At 36.5% G+C, this 22,687-nt stretch overlaps 4 protein-coding genes across 4 annotated transcripts; 3 read left to right on the top strand and 1 right to left on the bottom strand.

Annotated features, from left to right (window-relative positions):
• Positions 1-5,987: 5,987 nt before the first annotated feature.
• On the top strand, positions 5,988-8,885 carry LOC120271990 (arginine decarboxylase-like). The gene is given in 3 exon segments (XM_039278687.1): positions 5,988-7,233; positions 7,235-8,212; positions 8,214-8,885. Coding segments are annotated over 3 exon segments (2,121 nt in total). The 5' UTR covers positions 5,988-6,474; the 3' UTR covers positions 8,598-8,885.
• A 152-nt stretch (positions 8,886-9,037) lies between these two features.
• Positions 9,038-10,163, bottom strand: LOC120271991 (22.7 kDa class IV heat shock protein-like). Its single transcript, XM_039278688.1, has 2 exons — positions 9,963-10,163; positions 9,038-9,838 (listed from the first exon to the last, which is right to left on the bottom strand). The coding sequence occupies exons 1-2, from the start codon at positions 10,072-10,074 to the stop codon at positions 9,402-9,404; spliced, it is 549 nt and encodes a 182-aa protein (XP_039134622.1). The 5' UTR covers positions 10,075-10,163; the 3' UTR covers positions 9,038-9,401.
• Positions 10,164-11,575: 1,412 nt separating this feature from the next.
• Positions 11,576-15,863, top strand: LOC120272324 (NADP-dependent D-sorbitol-6-phosphate dehydrogenase-like). The gene is given in 7 exon segments (XM_039279132.1): positions 11,576-11,798; positions 13,517-13,611; positions 13,712-13,829; positions 13,945-14,077; positions 15,029-15,248; positions 15,354-15,419; positions 15,421-15,863. Coding segments are annotated over 7 exon segments (936 nt in total). The 5' UTR covers positions 11,576-11,659; the 3' UTR covers positions 15,586-15,863.
• Positions 15,864-16,468: 605 nt separating this feature from the next.
• LOC120272395 (protein DECREASED SIZE EXCLUSION LIMIT 1) lies at positions 16,469-22,687 on the top strand. Its single transcript, XM_039279219.1, has 13 exons — positions 16,469-16,649; positions 16,729-16,791; positions 16,881-16,949; positions 17,044-17,100; positions 17,200-17,354; positions 17,907-17,947; positions 18,072-18,165; positions 18,624-18,690; positions 19,509-19,591; positions 19,734-19,825; positions 20,955-21,061; positions 21,380-21,443; positions 22,287-22,687. Exons 1-13 carry the CDS (start codon positions 16,606-16,608, stop codon positions 22,425-22,427), a joined length of 1,077 nt encoding a protein of 358 aa, XP_039135153.1. The 5' UTR covers positions 16,469-16,605; the 3' UTR covers positions 22,428-22,687.

Below are 22,687 nucleotides of genomic sequence, written 5' to 3'. Positions count from 1 at the left end.
AATTTAATGCCAACGTAATAATTGCCAATTTTATTTTATTTTATTATTTTTTAAACAATAGTGATGCATAAAACAAACAACGTTTGATTAAAAATAATAACAAGATTATCAACTGATAAAATGAAGTATCGAGGTTTAATTGTACATTGTTCTCATTATATACATATGAGATGGTGCATTCTGTAACTACATCTTTAAATTTGAAATTTAGGAATGTTTCATTGTCGTTAGATTTACATCTAAAAACTATTGTCACTTTCATACACATTACCAAATAATATTAAATCGTACGTTACATATTAGATGATGGTAACTTTGCACAACTTTTTATATAAGTAATAGTTCTTAGATGATGGCCAAATGGTTATCATCAAATATCTTTAGACAACAATAACACTAAAAATATCCGCAAATGACATTTTACATATATATAATATATATATCTGAATAAAGATCATATGGGGACTTCCACAAAGGCATCCCCAGATTTGAGAAAAAGAAGAGTGATAGATAGGCACATCTTAGTGCATAAACAATATCATAAATAATGGTTAATCATGGTACCCAGTTCATTAGGGTTGTTCTAGCATCCCATGTGTTTCTGGTTCATTAGGGTTGTCTAGTAAAAATGGATTTAAACGGCTGAGATTAATTCAGTTACTATGTTGAATTCATTGAACAGTTGAGATGAAATTACTGTACATCTTATTTTTCACGGTAAATGTTTTAAACACAGTAATACTATTTATTAAACCGTGCATAACCATTAGATTGAAATCCAACTGTTTCCATCAATATCTACAATCTTTTATTTTAATTTTTAAAATGGGATCCAGTTTGCCTTAACTTTAAAAAAAAGGGTGAATTCCAAATAAATAAATAAATAAACATTAAAATTTCATGTCCCGTTGTTTGGTCCCACTATCCATATCTTAACATATCCTCAAATTTTTTTTTTTTTAGGTACATAACATATCCTCAACTTGAAACAGGGTTTCAAGTTACAAAACACTTTTGCTATCGTAATCAGCATTACATAAAAGCAAAATTTACCTAATTAACGACCAATAACAAACAAGCTTAACTAATTAGGTCATAACAACTTTTATTAACAGTGCTGTTCTGTTCTAACTGCTATCATAATAAAGCAAAAGTGCACCACTTTATTTAGGTAATCATCCTTCTTAATTAGAGTTTCAGATAACTCTTAATTTAAAATTAAATATATGATTGAACTATTTTACAATAATGAGTGTTAGTATTTCATTTTTTCCCAAATCAATATTTTTACGAGACTAGTTTCCCTCATGATCCCTGTATTTATTTTATAAAAAAAAGGTGGTTCAAATGTGCATATTATATATATATATATATATGAAGAATTGAATAAGAAAAAAGAAGGGACCACCCACCATTTTGTGAACTTAATATTGGTGTGTTATTTATGTTGAATTGATTGTGGTGGACGATGATTTTATGAGAATCCAATTCATACTTGACAGTGCCAAGTCCCTCACAACTCTCACCACTTTATCTTCTACTTTTATCTCCTCTTTTTTTTTTCGTTTTTAAAAAATTATATATTGAATTATTTATATATATGTGTGTGTGTGTGTGTGTTTGTGTGTGAAACATTAATTGGATATATATTTTATGATTCATGTGGATGTTGAGCTTCAACTTCAAGGAGTGTTATTTATTTTGCAAACTTAGATGTCTATCCAATTGACCTTTTCAATCATTAATACAATGGAATCTAAAGGATTAATAAAAAAGCTTAACAACTTTCGTTGCGTCTGAATTCTTTTGTTTAGCAGTTTAAACCACAAAATATATAATAATAAAAAAAATCACTAGTTCTAAATTAATTAGGTAAGAAGTACTAAAAGTCTTAGAAAGTTGTTTTTCACATGCATAAAAGATTTAAATTAAAAATCACTTAATTAACTAATTATAGTCTTTGTCATAACTAATTCCAATCTCAATTGATAATAATAATACAAAATTTATAATATATATTTGTGTTTGAACTTCGTATGATACAAAAGTACATGACAATGACATAACATCATTGTTTAATGGTGTAAATATCAAAATGGTCCCTCTATTTTTTATTTTTCGTCTTTTTAGTCTTTCTAATATAAAATTTATTCTTTTGGTCCTTGTATTTATTCTTTTTAGTCATTTATTTGTAAAATCCGCCATTTTGGTTATCGTATTTACACATTTTCATCATTTTTGGTCACTCTAATTTATTAACTAGAAGGACCAAAATGGTAGATCAGTCAATTGGAGTGGGACCAAAAAAATAAAAATGTGAAAAATACGAGAATCAAAAAGATGAATTTTATATTAAAAGGGACTAAAAGGGCAGAAAAACGTAAAAATAGAAGGACCATTTTAATATTTTAGACCTTGTTTAATGGATAATATATATATTTTAAAAGGTTTTATCTATAGTATATAATTAAAAATTATTTAATACCAATAACATTACTGAAATTTATAGTGTTCTACAAAAATGATCAGATAAAATATGACTCAGTCACACTCACGCACAAATAGATAAATTAATTGTTTTAAATCATTCAATTTTTTTCAAAAGAAATAAAAATAGCAAAATCTATAAAATTAGGATCCATTAGTTCAAAAAAACGCTACAACCAAATTAACCAGTCACAACCCCAATCCAGCCACGCATGCAAGCATGGTTATCATGTCTTTTAAATGGTTAAGTGGGACCATCAAAATAAAGAACCCAAAGTCAAGTCCAACTTTTTTTAAGGGGCGTTCATTTTACTATAAGTGAGGGGAAGTCAGGAAGTGAGGGAAGTCTGCAAACCTGCAGTGGGGGAAGTGATATCGACCCAGGGACTTCTCTTCATTTGTCGAAAGTAAGAATAGAATCAAAGGATTTAGGTGTTGGATGGAGTTCTATGACTTCAAAAAAGATTTTAGAAGTGAAAATAAGTTCGTTTTTATAAATTGACTCGCTTACACGTCAAGAAAAAATCTGAAGTGAAACTTGGGATTCAAAAATCCACTTGATTGGAAGTGGGGCAAGTCTCCACTTCAAAACGACGTAAATAAAGCAGCGAAGTGGAGGAAGTCAGACCATTTCCCCTCACTTCCCCCTATTTTTCCTGAAATGAACGCCCCCTAAGACATGTGGTTGGGCTCAACACATGCAAGACCTGGTCCACAAAAACCACAACAAATTCAAAACAAAAATAAAAAAAGATAAAAAAATGGACCCCAAGCGAAACAACCACGAAAGTTCATGGACGTACATCGTGGCACTTTGACAGCCGTTTTGATCTGAGTATCTGATGGCAGTGGCATGTCAGCCGTTGGATGAGTGGGGGTGCTTGCGGGTAAACCAAGGCGTTGTGGAGGTGGGGACACGTCCGGTTCAACCATCGAAAGGCCAATTCATTGACCATCTCTCACACTCAACTCAGCACCGTGGGCCTCACGTGCATGTCTCACATGATATTTTATTTTAACCACCTTCCCCCCATCTTGTCTTTTATTTATTTATTTTATCTATCTCTTGCTTAATAATAAATGGTCCTTCGTAAGTTTAAGTGAAGGGCCAACGACCTTTTATTCTATTGGCATAGGATCCTTTATATAGAGTGTTTATCTAAAATATCGAGCATGGTTTCCCGAGTTCGATCCCCGATCTCGCCCTAAGGTGAGGCAGCGGTTTGGTGGTAGTGCGGGCTCCCACGTGTTCGCTTTCGAGCTTTCAGACTGCAGCTTTTTCTCAAAAAATTTAGGTGAAAGATGCTTGTGTTTATTATAAAACGATAGTAATAACTACTTATCCTTTCGATTTTTTTTATTAAGAGGTTTTAAGTTTGAGTCTCTTAGATTATTCTTCTCTAAAAAATTACATGGGGAAGGTTTATTCATATAAAATCAATTAAGTTATTATAACTTGTGCATTTTTGTATTTTTTTTTGTCGATTTTGTAAAAAATAATTTGTACTTTTTTGTTATTGGAAAATATATTTCAAAATTTATTTATATAATAAATTTTTTAATATGTTATATTATATGATATATTTTTATAAAATAATAAGATGCATTTGTTGTTGCTACAGTTATTCTGCATGTGAAAAGAAATTTTCAGATGAAAAAATAAAAATAACCAAAAGTCTATATAACTTAATTATGTTGGTCCCAATTAAAAAAATGACTTTGTACAAAATATCCACGTCCTATTAAATATAAATAATGGTAATAAGTTCTTGATGTTCGTTTAGGTTTACAGTCTTAATCCAGCGGTACTGGGTAAAAGTACACCGACTGGATGATATCACTTTCAAACCCATACGCAAACTTTTAACTAACTATATTTATTGTATTTATAAAAAAAAAATAAAAATTCTATTTTGTACATTGTTATATGAAATATATATATACTGTATAAGAAAATTATTATATTTTTCCACAGAACAAATCTAGTTTTTGTCTAGTGAAACGAATAAATTAGCGAATTAGGTTTTGAAAATTTTATAATCATGAAATTTAATCACTCGGGCCTGGGGTTGATCAGCCCGGCCCATCTCAAGGAATTCATTTGGTTAGCTCTTTATCAAAACAGATCGAATTGAAAATAATGCCTTGTATTTTTCAACAGAAACATAATTTATAATTAAATTGTCATTTTCATGCCTATAGTTTTTGAATAAAAAAATTATCCGACGATGTCACTGATATAAAGATTAAATTACAAATGACCTGATATCAATTTGGTAGAAATTTAAGTTTCAATATTTTGCTTTAAATATGCGGAATAATAAAATTAAGTAGGTTATTTATTGTTTCTAGTTGAATTTATTTAACGGCAAACGTTATTGAGTAGACAGTTAGGAATGACGATACATTATGATTGAATGACCTCTAGAAATAAATTTTTTCTTATCATAAAATTTTAGAGGAAAAAAAAAAAGATGTTTCTTTTACAAAAGACCTACAACATGATCAATGCACTGAGTTTTTATATAAAATACATGACTAATTTTTTAGGAATAAAATTTTAAACCCTTTAACTCTAGAATATTTTGTGATAAATTATAACCGAACCGCATGTGATTTTTGTGGACACAAATATCAAGTACATGGCATAAAATATGCAATTTTGTTTGCTTGATTAGGCCGTTGGTCTAATTGGATGTGATTTTATATTAAGAGAGGATGTAAAGTTTAAATGGTGTATCAGAATTTGCAATTTCTTGGATGGCAAGAAGAAAACTCTGACCAGACTCATTAGTTTTTTTTTTTTTAATAAAAAAAGAAAAGAAAAAAAGAAAAGAAAAGACAAGTTGGTATTCTGTCATGCATGCTTCCATAAATAGAACAATTTGGTTTGATATGTATATATATATATATATATATATTTTTGGGTAAATTAAATTAATAGAAAGAAAATTCTAATGAAAACATATAAACCACGATTTAATTAATTTTATAGTAAAGTTAGTATATAAAATAAATGAGAATGTAAAGGAAAACGCGTTCAAAACGATCGTCAATATTCGGGGTTGAAACCATGGAATCACAAACGTGGTTTGATCTGGACCGTTAAAGAGTCATCGCTGACAGCACCCGGGCCCACCCCACCAGCGCGTTCTCTAGATAACATCTCTCTCTTTGTGAAAGATTGCTGATTTATCACGAGTGCGGCAGAACCTGGGCTTCCGGCCCGTGGGCCCCCTAACCGCCACGCGGCAACTCGATGCAGTAAGATGGTTTTCAGAATCTCTTTCTCTCTCTCTCTATATTTAATTTTTCCAAAAATTAATTAATTAATTAATATAAAAAAAAACCAGAATGGAAAAGCGTTAGAGTTCCACAGATATTTTAATTTATTTATTTTTCTTCTTTATGTAACATATCTATAAAATAAATATTATTATTATTATTATTATTAATTAAAAATAAAAGGCAATTTTTTTGCTATAAAAAGGACCCTCGCCTCTCATGCAATTCTCGCCCACTCCCCGATCTTGTAGCTTTACATAGCCTTATAAGCTCCGCCTCGCCGTTAGGTTTCCGCCACAAAGTCTTTGAAATCCCTCTCCTTGTCTCTTGGATTCAGGGCTCTCCGTCCGTTTCTATTATCTAGGTTTCCGTCTGGTTTAGGGTTTCCGGGATCTCAGATCTGGTTCTGGTTGGGGTTTCCAAACCCTAGCCCATCCCTTTTCTCCGCTTTCATCCTCTTTTTTTGGATCTATATCTCCGATTCACGCCGTCTTCTGAGGTTCCGGCGTGGGGATTTCGGGGACCTCTGAAGGCGAGCTAGGGTTTCTCAACGCTTTTAGGAACCCCCTCTGCTTCTTTTGGGGGGGTAGCCGGGGCTCCGGCCTCGGCGGCTTTCAAAGCCCCCTTTCTCGAGGTCTGATTGGATTTTAGATTTTTTTTTTCTTCTTTGATTTTTGAGATTCTTTAGATCGAGAAGAAGAGATGCCGGCCATGGCATGCGTTGATGCAGCCGTTCCGCCCCTTGGATACGGCTTCGCTTGGGATGGCTCTCTTCCCGCGCCGGGGACAACCTTCCCCGGTGGTACTCCGTCACCGGCGGCGACGACCCCAACTGGCTTGCCGTGGTCCATTGACCATTCCGCCGCGCTGTACAAGATCGATGGCTGGGGTGCCCCCTACTTCACCGTCAATGCTGCCGGGAATATCTCTGTCCGGCCGCATGGTGCGGCCACGCTTCCCCACCAGGAGATCGACCTAATGAAGGTCGTCCAGAAGGCATCCGACCCGAAGGTGTCCGGCGGCCTCGGCCTTCCTCTCCCGGTCATCGTCCGCCTCCCTGACGTTCTCAAGGACCGTCTCGAATCCCTCAACTCTGCGTTCGACTGCGCCATCCGCTCCGCCGGTTACGGGGCACACTATCAAGGCGTTTATCCCGTTAAGTGCAATCAGGACCGCTTCATCGTCGAGGACGTTGTCCGCTTCGGTTCCCCGTTTCGCTTCGGCCTCGAGGCCGGATCCAAGCCGGAGCTCCTTTTGGCCATGAGCTCTCTCGTGAAGGGGAGCCCGGAGGCCTTCTTGATCTGCAACGGCTACAAGGATCACGAGTACATCTCTCTAGCTCTTATCGCCCGTACACTGGATCTGAACACCGTCATCGTTCTGGAGCAAGAAGAGGAGCTGGACATGGTTCTTCAGATGAGCCGCCGGCTGGGCGTCCGTCCTGTTGTCGGTCTTCGAGCCAAAGCTTCGCACCAAACACGCGGGACATTTCGGATCGACCTCTGGCGAGAAGGGCAAGTTCGGGCTCACCACTGCCCAGATCCTCTCGGTCGCCCGCAAACTCCACTCCCTTGAGATGCTTGACTGTCTCCAGCTTCTGCATTTCCACATCGGTTCCCAGATCCCGTCCACTGCTCTGCTCGCCGACGGCGTCGGCGAGGCTGCCCAGATCTACTGCGAGCTCGCCCTTCTCGGGGCCTCCATGCGCGTCATTGATGTTGGCGGGGGCCTCGGCATTGACTACGACGGTTCGCACTCCAGCGGCTCAGACATGTCTGTGGGCTACGACCTCGTGGAGTACGCTTCCGCCATCGTCCGCTCCATCCAGTTCGCCTGCGACCGCAAGTCCGTGCGACACCCTATAATCTGCAGCGAGAGTGGCCGTGCCCTCGTTTCTCACCACTCTGTTCTCATATTCGAAGCGATATCGGCTGCCTCCCCTGATCAGGCTTCCATCGAGCCCAATCTCGCATACCTCTTCGACGCCTTATCTGATGAATCGCGCGCCGACTACCGGAACCTGATGGCGGCGGCGGTGCGCGGTGAGTATCAAACTTGCGTGATGTACGCTGAACAGCTAAAGCGGAGGTGCGTGGATGAGTTCAAGGAAGGCCTGCTTGGCCTAGAGCATCTTGTGGCCGTGGACGGTCTCTGCGACCTTGTCTCCAGAGAGGTGGATTCCGCCGACCCTGTACGCACCTACCACGTCAACCTCTCCATCTTCACTTCCATGCCGGATTTCTGGGCCATTGGCCAACTGTTTCCTATCTTGCCCATCCACCGCCTGAACGAGCGACCGGTCGTCAACGGCATCCTATCCGACCTCACCTGCGACAGCGATGGGAAGCTGGACAAGTTCATCGGGGGTAGTTCCAGCCTTCCGCTGCACGAACTCGGTTCAAACCCATCGGAAGGTTATTTTCTCGGAATGTTTCTCGGAGGGTGCTTACCAGGAAGCGCTGGGAGGCTTGCACAATCTCTTCGGCGGGCCGAGTGTGGTTCGTGTCTCACAGTCCGACGGTCCACACTGCTTTGCTGTGACCCGCGCGGCACCTGGACCATCGTGCGCGGATGTTCTGCGGATGATGCAGCACTCTCCGGAGCTAATGTTTGACGCGCTGAAACACCGCGCGGAGGAGCACGTTCCGGTGGACGGCGTGGAGTCACTAGCATGCGGGCTTGCTCGCGCGTTCGGGTCCATGCCATATTTAGTGGGCGCTGTTGGGATGTCTGGGGACGACAACTCGGACGAGTCTCAAGTTGATGGCGGGTGCGTGGAGGAGGACGAAGAAGAGTGGGAGTGCATGCGGTGCCTCAACGTGTGAGAGACGTGAAGGTAACGTAACGTATCATCATCATCACTACCACCATCCAAATGAACATCTTTTCTTGGTTCTATTTCAGAGTTGTTTATTAGTATGTGGTCGTGGTCGTCGTCATCGTCTAGTTCTTCTTTTTCTTCGTCTTTTGGTTGCTGCTAAGTTATTTTTATGTTTCATTTTAAGTAGAGGGGTTCTTTCAGTAGATTCCATCCCATCTTTTATTGTCAACAAGGTGGGTTCTATATCTCTTCTCTCCCCCCTTTGAAATGAAATGAATTGAATTTAAATAAATTTGAGCTTGATTTGTTTGTTTGGTTGGTGTTGTGGTGGTGGTGGTGGTGGTGGGGTGCGTTGATGGATTCCGGGCTGGGGCCTCTAGTCAAGTAGAAAGAAGACGAAACGTGCATTATGCGCGCACCGTTCTGAATATTCTCGTAGACATTGGAGGTGGTGCAGATGGATGGGCGCGCAGTGGATAGAATCATTGATGACTTTTTCTTTTTCTTTTTTTAACTTTTTCTCTACAGTTTTATTTTTGAGATTTTGGGAAATTGGGTATGAATGGAGTGTGATGACAGGTTTTGTTATCTGTGATATATTATAACAAGAGACTACAAATATTTGAAGGTTTTTTTTTTTTCTCTTTGTTTCTAAGGTATGGTCATTGAAGCAGCTTTTAGTTTTATCTTTATTAGATAATTTTCAACTGGCAATAATACTTCAAAGACATTCAATATTTAATAAACTTGGATACCTCATCTTTTAACTTCCTTCCCAGTCCTAGCACTAGTATAGCAACAACTAAGATCAGCAGTAGATGCCTGAACTTGCTGAGCCCCCCATAATATGCCTGACCACTTCTGACTCTCCATAAGGACCACTGCTGGTAATATTTGTCTGGGAATCCATTATTTCCTTCCCATCATTTTTCCTCATATTTGACTCTTCTGCAGCTGTTGTTACTGTTGTTGTTGTTATTGTTGGTTTTGATTTGGGCTCTTCATCATCTTGTTCTTGTTGGTTTTGGTTTTGGTCTTGGTCTTGGATCTGGTTCTGTTTGGGCAGAATCACGTAAAGTATCCCACAATCAAACTTTGCCTTGATTTCATTGACATCACAGTTATCTGGCTTGCTAAACTCCTTCCTGAACTTGATCCATTTCTTGCCTTCAACTAACCGTTCTCCACTCACACTTATCCTTCCATTTGTTTCAAAGAAAACTTTCAGCTGATCTTTTGTAAACCCTGGATATTGACATAGCACCACATAAAATGACATTTTTTTTTTCATGGTATGTTACTGTGGTCATATATTATTATATCAACTATATAAAAAAAAAAGTTAAAAAAAATAATAATAAACTTAAACCTGAAACATCAATGATGAGAATGTCACCCTTCTCCTCATGAACCCATTCACTCCGTGGGTTAAAATCTTCAAAGAAACGCTGTGAATTGTTGTTGGCTGTTCCATCAGCCATTTTTATTTTGTGTTCAACTCTATTGTTTGTGAACGTTTTTGATTAGAGCTTTACACATTAATTAGACTTAACTGTATGATATATATATATATAAGCATACTTGTGTATGCTTATATATCCATATAGGAGAATGTTATTCCTTCTTGTTGTTTTAAAAGGCTAAAGAATCACTTGTTCATGAGATAACCTTATAGCCATATCTCATATCTGATGGCTAGACAAAGGGATCTGGTTCGTTGTTTTCTTTGCACTTTTTCACTTGTTTTTTTGCTTCAATACCTTTACTTCTCCACTTTGTAATTGTCTAAAGCTGGGCCTCATGCGTCATTGTCTAAAGCTGGGCTGGACCCAGATTTTATAAAACCAAAACATACACTTAATTAGTTGCAAACAGAAAATCCAAAATAGGACGTTTTTGAGCATATATGCTCATGCCCCTTGGCAAGTATATTGGACTGTTGTTGGGCTGGGCTATCTTCTATATCTCTCTCTCTCTCTCTCTCTCTCACACACACACACACACACACACAATGTTTTTCATTATTGATTGATTAATTTATAGGTCTTTTATATGATTCAGTGTCCTCAAAGCTTGATTTGGGCATGCTTTGAAAATTTGGTGGGAATTGGCAAAAAATAAAAAAATAATAATACTAATAAAATAAAATAAAATTGTTACTCTTGCTGTATTTTTTATTTGTCTATTTTAATTAATTTATATGAATTAAGAAACTCGGTTAAAATTAGTTAGTAATTTAAAATTTATAAAAAATTATATTAACTTTCCGAAATTACTTAAATTTAAAATATAATTAAATGGAATGTGTACGATGTAAATGATTTATTAAAATTTGTAAATTACATTAAATATAAGAGATAAATTTTAAAAGATAATATTTTATAAATTTTCAAATGAACAAATAAAAAAATAAAAAAAACTTTTAAAATATGACAAATAAAAATTGACTAGAAAGGTATCAATTTGAAGATGAGAATGGTTTTGTACATCAAAATCTCTTAGAAATGGTCTTATATTTTAGCTACACAATAAATATAAATTCCTTTAATAATAATAATTTATTACAGAAAAGAAGTTTTTATTTTTTATTTTTTTGGTGCAAAAATAAAAAAAAAGTAAAGTTTAAAATTCATTGTTTTTTTTACAAGAGGTACAGATAGCCCTAAGGCTCTATTAAACGGTACAGTCAAAGGCATAAACAAGTCTCGGTGGAACAAGTGGGGGCGGGGCCTAAGTACGAGGGCACTGGGACCACTCGCACACAATCACCGCTCACATCTCCCAAAAATGTGTTCTCAGTCGAAAATTGAACGCTCATCACTCGGTCAAGAGGCTCTACTGAGGGACTCAAATACCAATAGATCATTTGATTGTTGACAAAATTTAAAATTTATTGTTAGTAGTTACTGATAATAATGGGAATGGGATGAATATTGAGCTGCTCCAAAAATAAATAAATAAATAACTAAATAAATTAGATAGAATCCAAAGGTTGCATCTTTAGCCGGCACCCAGCTTCATTTCTCCACTCGAGAGAGAGAGAGAGAGAGAGGTCAGACGGCAGCAATGGCGACGGCGATCACATTGAACAGTGGGCACAAGATGCCAATCATCGGGCTCGGTGTGTGGAGGATGGAAGGCAAGTCCATCCGTCACCTTCTCCAATCCTCAATCAAGATTGGTTATCGCCAATTCGATTGTGCTGGTATCTCACTCATTCTATCTTTTTCTTTGATCCATTGTTTTTCTATATATCTTGTTTAATTAATATGTTTTTTTTCTTCTATTCTTGATGTACATGTACAGATTCATTTGCAAGAGTTCAATTGCTTTTATATCTTGTCGTAAAAAAAAAAATCAGCTTTTCCTCAGTCTAATGAACTTTGGTTTTAGTATCAAGTTGAAATTTTTGATTTTTTAGCTTTGCTTTTGGGAATCAAGTTTGGAGATTTCTATATTTGATACCTAATGGTCTCCAACCTCTTATTTGTTATTAGGTTTTCTTTTTGGTTTTGGTGATGATGTCCTTGTGTAAACTTTTAGTTATTAGAGTGCTAGTTCGTGATATGCAGAGTACTAATGTCTGTAACATTGGTTGATATGGTGGTGAACAGAGATCATAAGATGAGGTCGTAATCTCTGATGTCTAATGTTGGTTTTAGAAATCAAGTTTCTAATTTTCTATGTTTGATGGGTAATAGTATCCCACTTCTTAGTTTTTGGCGATGATGTCCTTGTGCAATCTTGGTTATTTTTGGGTTTTAGTTCATGACATGTATAGAATACAATAAAATCACTTATATTGGCAGTTGAAAATTGCATGCTTTTAAATTCTGATGACTTGGAAATGTCATCACCATGTCACCTTTTTCTTGGATTTCCCTTATTGAATTATGACACTGAATACTTATTAGACTGTTTTCCTATTCTATTATCAAAAAGTAATTCAATACTCATTAAATGGGATTATGGAGAGTAGCAGTTTTTTAATTACCAAACCTTGATATCTCTGTTCCTAATGTCTGTTTAGATGAGATTTACAGTTCACTGTTTGATCTATGAACTTGTTAGCAAGGGCTCCACACACACACACAGCTATAATTAAGTTCTTCATTGTCACCATAATCAAATAATCAATGTGAAAATTTCCATGCTCGTTGATTTTCACAAGCATAAGCATTACATCATTGCCAAGAGAATGGTGATGGGTTGGTAGGACAAGTTTTTTTGTCTGTAAGGAGAAATATGAAAGCAGGAAGGCGAAAGGGGGATGGGGTGGTTGAAGCTTGTGTTCATGAACATCATATGAGGTATACCATACTTTTCATTTGCTTCATATACTGCCAATCAAGTCCAAACTTGAAATTGTTGTGTATATATTAGGTTTATAGGTGGTCCAACTCTCATTCGTTGCGACATATGGTTACCTGAATTTCCAGTGTAGGAATAGTTTTGAATGAGAAATTATGCTGCTTCATATGTAATCATTTTAGTTGGAAGATATATGTTTTAAAATTATTGGAATTTTACCTGCTGGTTTTGGTCTAACAGAAGAATTTCTCACCTTCATATGTGGACATCACATAATGGCTATTATTTGGTCTAGTCGCCTTCTCTTTAAACCAGAATACCATTTTCATAATAGCAGTGAACTTTATTTTCTCCTGTCATTGATTGCTCACTAAAATCAAACTATGGTAAGCTTTTCTACTGTGACATAGGTGAAAATGATTCCCATTGGCTATTAGCCTCATAAAATGGATTTTGCTTTGTCCTGCACTGAATATTAGTTATAACCTTTTAAATGCCTGGCAACATACCGTGTGTGGAGTTCATATCTAATTTTTCAAGGAAAGAAGAATGTCTTAAATTCTACAAGTATTGCTATTTTCTTGTTGCTTGACAAATGAAGAATGCCAACAGCTGATTACAAGAATGAGGCTGAAGTGGGTGAAGCATTTTCAGAGGCTTTTCAGAGCGGGCTTGTAAAAAGAGAAGACCTTTTCATCACCACTAAGGTAAATATATTACTTGAGCACATACTCAGTCTGTGAGGATAAATTACTCTCTGCATGCTTTTAAGCCTTCCATTAACTAATCGTCAATCTGTTTGGGCAGCTTTGGAACTCTGATCATGGGCATGTCCTTGAGGCCTGCCAGGATAGTCTGAAGAAACTCCAACTTGAATATCTAGATTTATACCTTGTCCACTTCCCAGTAGCCACAAGACACACTGGTGCCCTAACTATCATATCATTCTTCTTAAGCTGTGGATTGATAGATTTTTGCTAAATTGAGCCATATTCCTTTTCTTACCTTACCTAGCTTGCTTCTTTTCTGTGTAATTGCAGGTGTTGGGACAACTGACAGTGCTCTTGGTGAAGATGGTGTGCTAGACATAGATACAACCATATCCTTGGAGACTACATGGCATGCTATGGAAGATCTTGTTTCCAAGGGATTGGTTCGCAGTATTGGGATCAGGTTAGATCATAAGAATGGTTTTACTATGTTACTTTGATTTCTTAACTTTTGTTTCATGCTTCAGGCACCCGTTGGATTATCTTTTACTTTGGATCTCTGTACTTCAATTATCTCAATTGCCTTACAATCTCTTATAGAAAAAATTCTAACCTAGTGTAAAAACTTCTTGCCCTTTTATTCTGTTAATTTGTCACTTCATTTTTTCTTTGTCTGTTTTTAAACTTTTGTCTTGATGACTTCATTCCCATCAAAGAAGTAAAGATTAGACTTAGCCATCTAAGTAGATGGTGAAGCGCTGTTGATAATCTTCATTTATACTGTATTGATCCTTTTCTCATATTGACCCATTTTCAAGATTGAGCCTGTGCAATGTTTCAACATTTAGTATTTGACGCATGACTATATCATGTATCTAACCATTCTAGTAAGTTACGTCCATGGTACCAACTCTTGCTTCAGCTTTTAAATGTAAAAATAAAAAAATTCAGATATTTATGTTGTATTGAACCAAAGATTATAATGCAGATTCTTGTAATGCAGATTCTTGTATTATTGATTTAGATAGAAGTATAAATTAAACATACAGATGTTTCATAATAAAACTAGTATAAGATAGTTGTTATGTTCCCTTAGGTGAATAATAGTATATTCAAAGAACCCTCAGATTGTATAAGATTGGTTCACCATAAAAAAGAAATTTCTTATGCTCGTTGAAGATCTTTAATAACAATTTCTTGAAGTGACTTTTACCTTGTATTACCTTTAAACAGTTTCTGTATATTCATCTGGCTAGGCCATCTTCTTACGCACAACATGCGCGCGCACACACACACATCTTCATTTGTTACATGTCACAATATAACATTGACTTGTACTATTATCTTGAATTTATTTTTTATTTCAATTTATATCAATCTCAAACAACTGTTTTGTGATCCAATGTTTGTGCAGCAACTATGACATCTTTCTCACAAGAGATTGTCTGGCATATTCTAAAATCAAGCCTGCAGTTAACCAGATTGAAACTCATCCTTATTTCCAACGTGAATCTCTGGTCAAGTTCTGTCAAAAGCATGGGATCTGTGTCACTGCTCACACACCCCTCGGCGGTTCTACTGCTAACACTGAATGGTTTGGTACTGTTTCTTGCCTGGATGATCCTGTGCTCCAAGTAAGCCTAGTTTTATTAGTTTTACCTTTGCATAAGAATTCTTAGTGCTGATCAGAATGGATGAATACAACTTACTCTTCTCTTCTTTCTTTGGCAATGTGTCAGGCTTTAGCAGAGAAATATAACAAGACACCGGGGCAGCTTGTTCTTCGGTGGGGAATCCAGAGAAAACACTGTAGTCATTCCAAAGTCATCGAGGGTGGAGAGACTAGAGGAAAATTTCCAGGTGTTTGATTTCTCAATCTCCGAGGAGGACATGGATAAGATCCGTGCTCTCGATCGAAAATACCGCACAAATCAGCCAGCCAAATTCTGGGGAATTGACCTTTATGCTTGATTTCAATGAGAATATTGGTGAAAGTGCTGGAAGAACACAGAACTTTACTAGCCATGCATTTCATCACCTTCCTTCTCTAAATTGAATGTCAAGTACATTAAAAGCGTTTTACTATTTGACTGATGCATGTGAAGTCTGGCAAATCTTAAACCTAGAATAACTCTTCCTCTTTCAAGACGCTCCTTGCTTCTTGTTATTCTTGAGTGTTTGATTGAAGCATGAATGAAACCATGTGAATATTAGACAAGAGTTTCAAAATATGAGTGTTGTACTCAGCCCATTTGGTTTGATTTATTTTGGGTCTGTAGTTGTGTTTGATTATGGAAGCATCTTCATATGTAAGATGAGGGCCTAAAAATTGATTTTAAAACAAATTAAATTTACATGAAAATTTAGTATCTATATTTCGGTGTACTCATCTTCCCAATCTTACTAGTTAAGATGCAAGTTTTTCAAAAACAAATAAAGTTCCCGAACACCTCTTTTATCACCATTTCTAGAGAAGAGAATAATATTGCTGATGTTTTGTTGTTCATGAAAAGGTCGTTCTTTTTTTACTTAGCTTCGAGCTCTTTACTTTTCTTTTGTCAATAATAGACAATAGTACGCTTTTTTTATATGAATATAAACAGATCTGAAAAGCATTACTGAGCAGGATGTACAGTTTATGTACAATATGAGAATTGTATAAAAATCCCGGGTGAATAGTGTATAAATAGTACTGTAAACAGTGCGACTCTTTTGTTAAAAAAATAAATAAAGAAAAAAATAATAATAATAATAACTTGGCGCATTTTCAAATGATGGCTTTATTTAATTAATCAAATCCACTTTTCACTTTCATTTGTCATATGAAGAAATAATTTCCAACTTTGCGGAGGGGTACTTCGTAAACAGGAAAGAGAAGTTCGAGTTCGCGAATCCGGGAGCAGCGACAAGTAGCAATGGCGAGCAGCAAGAGCACGAGGCGGCCCGCCGCCCGACGCGGTGGCGGTCCTCCGCGGCCACCGCGCCTCCGTCATGGACGTCTGCTTCCACTCCTCCCTCCCCCTCCTCTTCTCCGGGTAACCAACTAACCCCTTCTCTCGCACCTCACTCATCATCGCTCCCTTCTTCACCGTTCTTCTTTGAATTCGATCCCAGCGCTGCTGATGGTGAGCTCCGCGTATGGGACACAGTCCAGCACCGAACTCTCTCCTCCACCTGGTATAACCGTCCCTCATCTTCAGTAGCGCCGTTCCTTTTGATCTTTTTTTTTTATGATTTCATATGGTCTTCTTCATTGGTGTTTCAAGGGCTCACGGTGGTGCGGCGGGTGTCTACTCCGTGGCCACGAGTGCTTCTACTGGGGACAGAGTAATCAGGTATTGTCTTCCTTCTTTCAAGCTGCGGTCTTGTTACGTTTGCTGCTTTTCTTGTTCGTTGGATAATTTTAGGGGAATTCTATGATTGGCACAGTCAAGGAAGGGATGGCACAGTCAAGTGCTGGGCGATCGAGGACGGCGGCCTCTCCAAGTACTCGCGGTTATCTTGTCTTAGTTTTATTAAAGTTTCAAATTTTCCAAGGGATGGTCTTAATTTTTATTTGTGAGTGTGATCTGCATTTGTTTCCAGGAAACCTTTGGTTACATTGAGGACGAATACTTATCATTTCTGCAAGATTTCTCTGGTGAAGTCTCCTATTGGACTGGTGGAGACTGGTTTTTCAACTGCTGAGTTGAAGGAAGATGAAAGAGATGTCCCTGCTAAATCTTCATCCCCAATGGGAGGTTTGAATATGCATTTGGCTCTGTTGCAGTTATGTTTGTATCTGCCATTATTGTGACTTTTTGGGCATTTCATTGGAGACAATTGTACATCTTTCATGGTTTCTTTTCAAGTTTTTCCTTTCTTTCAACACTATTATGATTCTATATTGATTAAAAACATAAAACAGTTGTGATGGCAAAATTATCATGTGACTCGATTATTAAACTGTGGTAAATTATGATCACTGCATGTTTCTTTCTTTTCTGATATGCCACATACTTTTGTTAAATTGGTTTCAGCAATGCTATGAGTGTGTTAAAAATAGAATGATTTTCTGTAAGACACAAACTTTTCCTCAAATTTATTTATGTTTATTCATGTACAAGCTCTAATTTTCCTTTTTAGAGTCTTTCTGTTATTATTTCAGTTTTTTTGCTCATGCAAGTAATTCTTATTTGATGTTTTTAGGCAGTTTGTGGTCGATAACTTAGTGCTGAATTTTTTTCTTTTACTCTGTTCGTTATTTATTTACCCTTTTATACACTTCCTTGAACTATTTGTCTCTGATGAAGGACGAAACATTATGGCATTGGCTGGCGAGGAACCTTCTCAGGTAACTGTATATATTTTATAGGCTTACTTAGCTGAGTAGTCTGTTTGGGTGCTTTCAGTTTAGAAAGCGGCTATATTTGTTCCTTTTATTACCAGTTTGTGACATTCTACTTTGATATGTATAGGTTGAACTTTGGGATGTCAGTGCTGGAGAAAAAGTAATAAGCTTGCCCAAGGCTCAAAATATGCCTTCAATGGAACACCACAAAAAACACAAAGGTGTCTTCTTGATATGTGTGTGTGTGTATTGTGCTTTATAATTGTATTCCTTTACCGGAGGAGTTTGGTTTTTGCACTATTGGGTGAAGCAAATTTTTGGCTGAACAATGGTTTTTTAATTTAAATAACTTGAAAAATCATAGTCTGAAGTCACTTACGAAAGCAATACATTCAACAAGATTCACAATTGTCCTTTTTTTCCTTGGACATTTTTCATGATTTGGTATTTGATCACCTTCCCTTTTTTTTTGGCCGAACAATGTCTTTACTTTCCAGCTCATGTTACAAGATCTTTAATATTCTTACATCTAGTGACAAAAACTAAGCTTTGGTTTTCCTAAAGCCAACACATATAGACTTATTAAACACATCAACTTCTTGGATGCTACCTGTCTAGGAGTCATTATGTTCCTTACTTCTACATAGCTGACAATTGCCCATCTAGTCACCTGTTGCAGGAATGTGTATGGCAGTGCAAGCATTTTCGCCAGCCGAGTCCCAGGGATTTCTAAATCTATTGTCAGGGTATGGGCTTTTTCCTTTCCATTGAGGACATCACTGATTAAAAAAATTGATAAATTGGAGACTAATACTAATGTCTCTATTTAGATTCTTGGGTTCAATTGTCATCTTTTATGCGCCTTCCAAGACCCTGATCTTCAACTTCCTCAAGTGTTGGACTTTATTTGATTTTAGGGATTTCTTTTGCCATTGTTTGAGTAATTTTGTACTATATGATGTTTTTTGCCAACCATGTAACATCCACAACAAGCCAACTTATTAGTTCCAAATAATATTAATAATCCATCATCTAAAAATTTTATTAGAAGATTTAAAAACCATTTATTTGCCACCTTTCAAGTTGGGAAAAAAAGGTTGTATGCCTTATAGGCTTTAGATTTCAATTGATGCTTCTTTTTTGATGTACCTAGAGAATACCTCTGTCTACTGTTATACAAGGTTCAGGTGAGATCAACAGCGTGTGTTATGGTCCATTTACTCATTGTTACTCATAATAGTTAGAGTGTGGGGCCAAATACAAGCTCTGCAGTCCTTTACTTCTCCAACATTCGGAGGGGATAGTCTTTCTACCTGCACAGAGAAGACCACCTTATTCATATAAATATTAAATTTTGATGCAAAGGAATTTTGTCATGCAACCCCTAAATTGTAAAATAGACTGGTAGCCTCGAGTATTGATGCACATTTGCCTTGTTTAAGTCTGATTGATCTTTTGTCTTCACATGAACCTCTATGATCAAATACATTAATTGCAACACTCTGATAATGGATATCAGCTTAATTTATCAAGACTCAGCAATGCCTTGTGTTGCACATGACAGTTATGAAGATGGAAGCATGCTTTTGTGGGATGCAAGAAAGCCTGATGTTCCCATATCTGATGTAAAACATCATTCAGAGGCTGGTATATCAGCTTGATTCTGTACACGACTTTTATTTTTCTCAGTATTTCTCTACATTCTAGAAACAGGATCGGTTCTAGAAGTAAGCCTTTACCGTCTTACATCCATATAAAGCAGTAAAATTGCTGTCATTTTTTGCTGCAGTTTTAAGTCTATCGGTTGATGGATCATGCACTGGTGGCATTTCTGGATCTGCAGATAACAAGATTGTGATATTTAGTCTTGATCACGGAACGGTATGACAAAATGTATTTGACTGTCTATGAGTTTGGATTTTTCTCAGTGAGTTGTACTTTGTTGTTCCATAATACAAACTAGGTTTAGGTAACAAGGGGTTTGAGGCCTGAATTTATAAAAGTTTGTAATAAAGGGCGCTTTTCTATGTTATGATTCAACTATATAACATAATGATTTAATATAGAGGATTAGATATAATGCATGCTGCCCTGCAAATATGAGCTTAAAGACTTCTCCGTTAGCTACCTATCGCATTTCTGAAATTCATGCAATAGCCTAAGCAGCAAATTGAATGATAATGTACTGAGAATGATTGAAGAATTTGCTTCAAATTAATTGTGCAAGTGGATCTGTGTTGGTGAAAAATTTTGCATTAAAAGGAACTTTAGAAGAAAACTAACAACATATGACTAGACTACGAGCATGTTGTCAATATATTGATGATACCTATTCTGCTGGGTGGAGTTGAGAAAAGAGCCAACTGTAAAGTAAAATTCAGAAAACTAAACGTGATTTGCTTTCTGATTTTTTAGAAAAACTAAAGCTGCATCGATGCAGCTTTAGTTTTTCGCAGAGAAGGATCCACAGCTGTATATTTTCTTCTCCCTACTGTCCTTTTTTATCTTGGAGGAATTGCTCCACAGTTTGCACTGCAGCTCTTGCTTCAAAGGGGTAATAGATTTCATTTGACATTCACATGTCTTGGAAGAATTACTCTACAAAATGAGGATTGTGAGTAAAGTCTAAAATCAATTATTGTTTCAGACTACTTCTGATCGGCATCCAAATAAGTCTTGCCTTGATTTTCTTCTGTTGCAAAGCTAAAATCTCCTCCAGAACATCAGGAATAAAAATAATAGATAAATAAATAATCTAAATTGGTTCAATTATATGAAGATTTTTAGTTGTTTGTTTTTATGAAAATCTTTTCGCTTGGTGAGTTATTCTTTTATATATTTATTTTTTGCTTAGAAAATAGAAAGTACTGTTTGTTCTCACAACTGAGCTTATGCTTTGTTGACATTGTCAACTCAAGCTTTTCTTAATATCTTTAGCATGCATAATTTTCTATCTTACAACCTGCAACTGATTCATGTGAGTGCTCCCTCCTTTTGACTGATGGTACAGGGTTCCTTAGCTTTAAAAAAAGAGATAAATTTGGAGAGACCTGGCATAGCAGGCACCTCAATCAGATCAGACAATAAAATTGCAGCAAGTGCTGGATGGGATCATAGGTCAGCTTCCTTCTTGTTTGTAATTTACAATTAATATTTGCTAATCCATGGTTATTCATCATAGAAACTGCCTTCATCCATGTATATTGTGCTCATGACAGCTTATGATTAGATCTAAGTGAGAGGCAGAGACCAGGCAATGTCCATCCAACACTGTCCTGAATATTATTTTAGATTTCTTATTCTTTTTAAACCCAGAAACTAGATGTGTGCATGTCGATAGCCCTGTTTGTTAAATTTTTTCCATATTTTGTAATAAATTATTAATTCCTAGAATTTGGAAGTTTTGTGATTCAAATTTACTCTATTATATGGCAGGATACGGGTATATAATTATCGTAAAGGCAATGCTCTTGCAGTGCTGAAGTATCATACTGCTTCGGTATGTTAGAATAATTTTTTTGAACTGCTATTGATTCACTCTGTCAGGAGATATTGATTACGAATCATTTTTATAGTTGTAACATATATCTGCTCACTGTGGACTCCTAGTTCTAACTTTTGACATCTAGTGCCTTACGGGATATCTGACTCATATTTCTTGATGCAGAATAACTATTTGGGCTTGTTTCATGTTTTAATCATCCTTTCACCCACTTGCTGCTTGCATTCTATTAAAATTATCACAAACAAGAAAGTATATGATTTTAAATGCTTAAGGGCATTTTCATTATGTGGATGTCATCTGATTTTTAGACTTGCTTCTAAAGTAGAAACATTTTGGAACACTAGAATTGTTATCTAAGAAGATAGTGCTGAACTTTAGGATTGCGTAACAAGCGGCTGTGTTTTCATTTGATCAACTTCTAGTTTATTGACAATTTACCTTTTTCCATAAAGAATTTTGGAACGAGATATCATTTACAGTAACTGTGTAGATGATGTATCATGGAAATGGAAGAGAAGGCACTCTAGCTGGAGTTATTTTTCCTGCTTTGTGATGTTCTTCCTCCTCCTCCATATTCCTATTAACTCTCTTTAATTTTCAAATCTCAAGATTTTATCAGTAAAACATGAAGCAAAACATGATACAGGAATGAAAGCAAAACCCTACCTACATGTTGCATTAGACCTCCATTAATCCATCTGATATTAGTTTCAAACTTTTCAAGTCATGAATATTCTATTTTATATGTTCATATGAATCATATCATCTGAGGGCAATGTCATTAGCCTCGTCAAATGTTGGTGACCACTTCTGTTTTCTTTGCTCATGTCTTATTAGTGCAATGGCGTATCGTTCTCCACTGATTGCAAGCTAATGGCGACTTGCTCAGAGGATACAACCATAGCATTGTGGGAACTCTATCCTCCTCAAAATCAAACCACAAGAGTCATGCCTGCTTTTGAGCATGATGGTACATGACACCAATAAGTCCAGTTTTCTTCATTAAATATTTTTTCGGAGATGTGAATGAAAGACATGGGCAATATCGACGACTCAATGAAAGAGCTAGGAGCAGGGGATTACTAGTTATTATGGAAAATTCTAGTTGTGTGTATAAATCAAGGTTTTTAGCATGCAAAGTAATGGTGACAACAATTAATTCAGTTCCTCTCCATGCCAATGATTTTTCTCGTTAACTGTCTTTTATAAATATAAACTTGATCTTGTTGCTTTATGGA

This window comes from Dioscorea cayenensis, chromosome 11 (genome assembly GCF_009730915.1).
Source record: "Dioscorea cayenensis subsp. rotundata cultivar TDr96_F1 chromosome 11, TDr96_F1_v2_PseudoChromosome.rev07_lg8_w22 25.fasta, whole genome shotgun sequence".
NCBI lineage: Eukaryota > Viridiplantae > Streptophyta > Magnoliopsida > Dioscoreales > Dioscoreaceae > Dioscorea > Dioscorea cayenensis.
This window is presented reverse-complemented; position numbering and strand designations above follow the sequence as displayed.

Coding starts and splice junctions, on each gene's coding strand:
- LOC120271991 (XM_039278688.1), bottom strand. CDS start 10,074: ATGGCTGATGGAACAGCCAACAACAATTCACAGCGTTTCTTTGAAGAT. Junction 9,839..9,962: donor TCTCATCATTGATGTTTCAG/GTTTAAGTTTAT, acceptor GTCAATATCCAG/GGTTTACAAAAGATCAGCTG.
- LOC120272395 (XM_039279219.1), top strand. CDS start 16,606: ATGGACGTCTGCTTCCACTCCTCCCTCCCCCTCCTCTTCTCCGG. Junction 16,792..16,880: donor CGAACTCTCTCCTCCACCTG/GTATAACCGTCC, acceptor TGGTGTTTCAAG/GGCTCACGGTGGTGCGGCGG. Junction 17,355..17,906: donor ATCTTCATCCCCAATGGGAG/GTTTGAATATGC, acceptor TCTCTGATGAAG/GACGAAACATTATGGCATTG.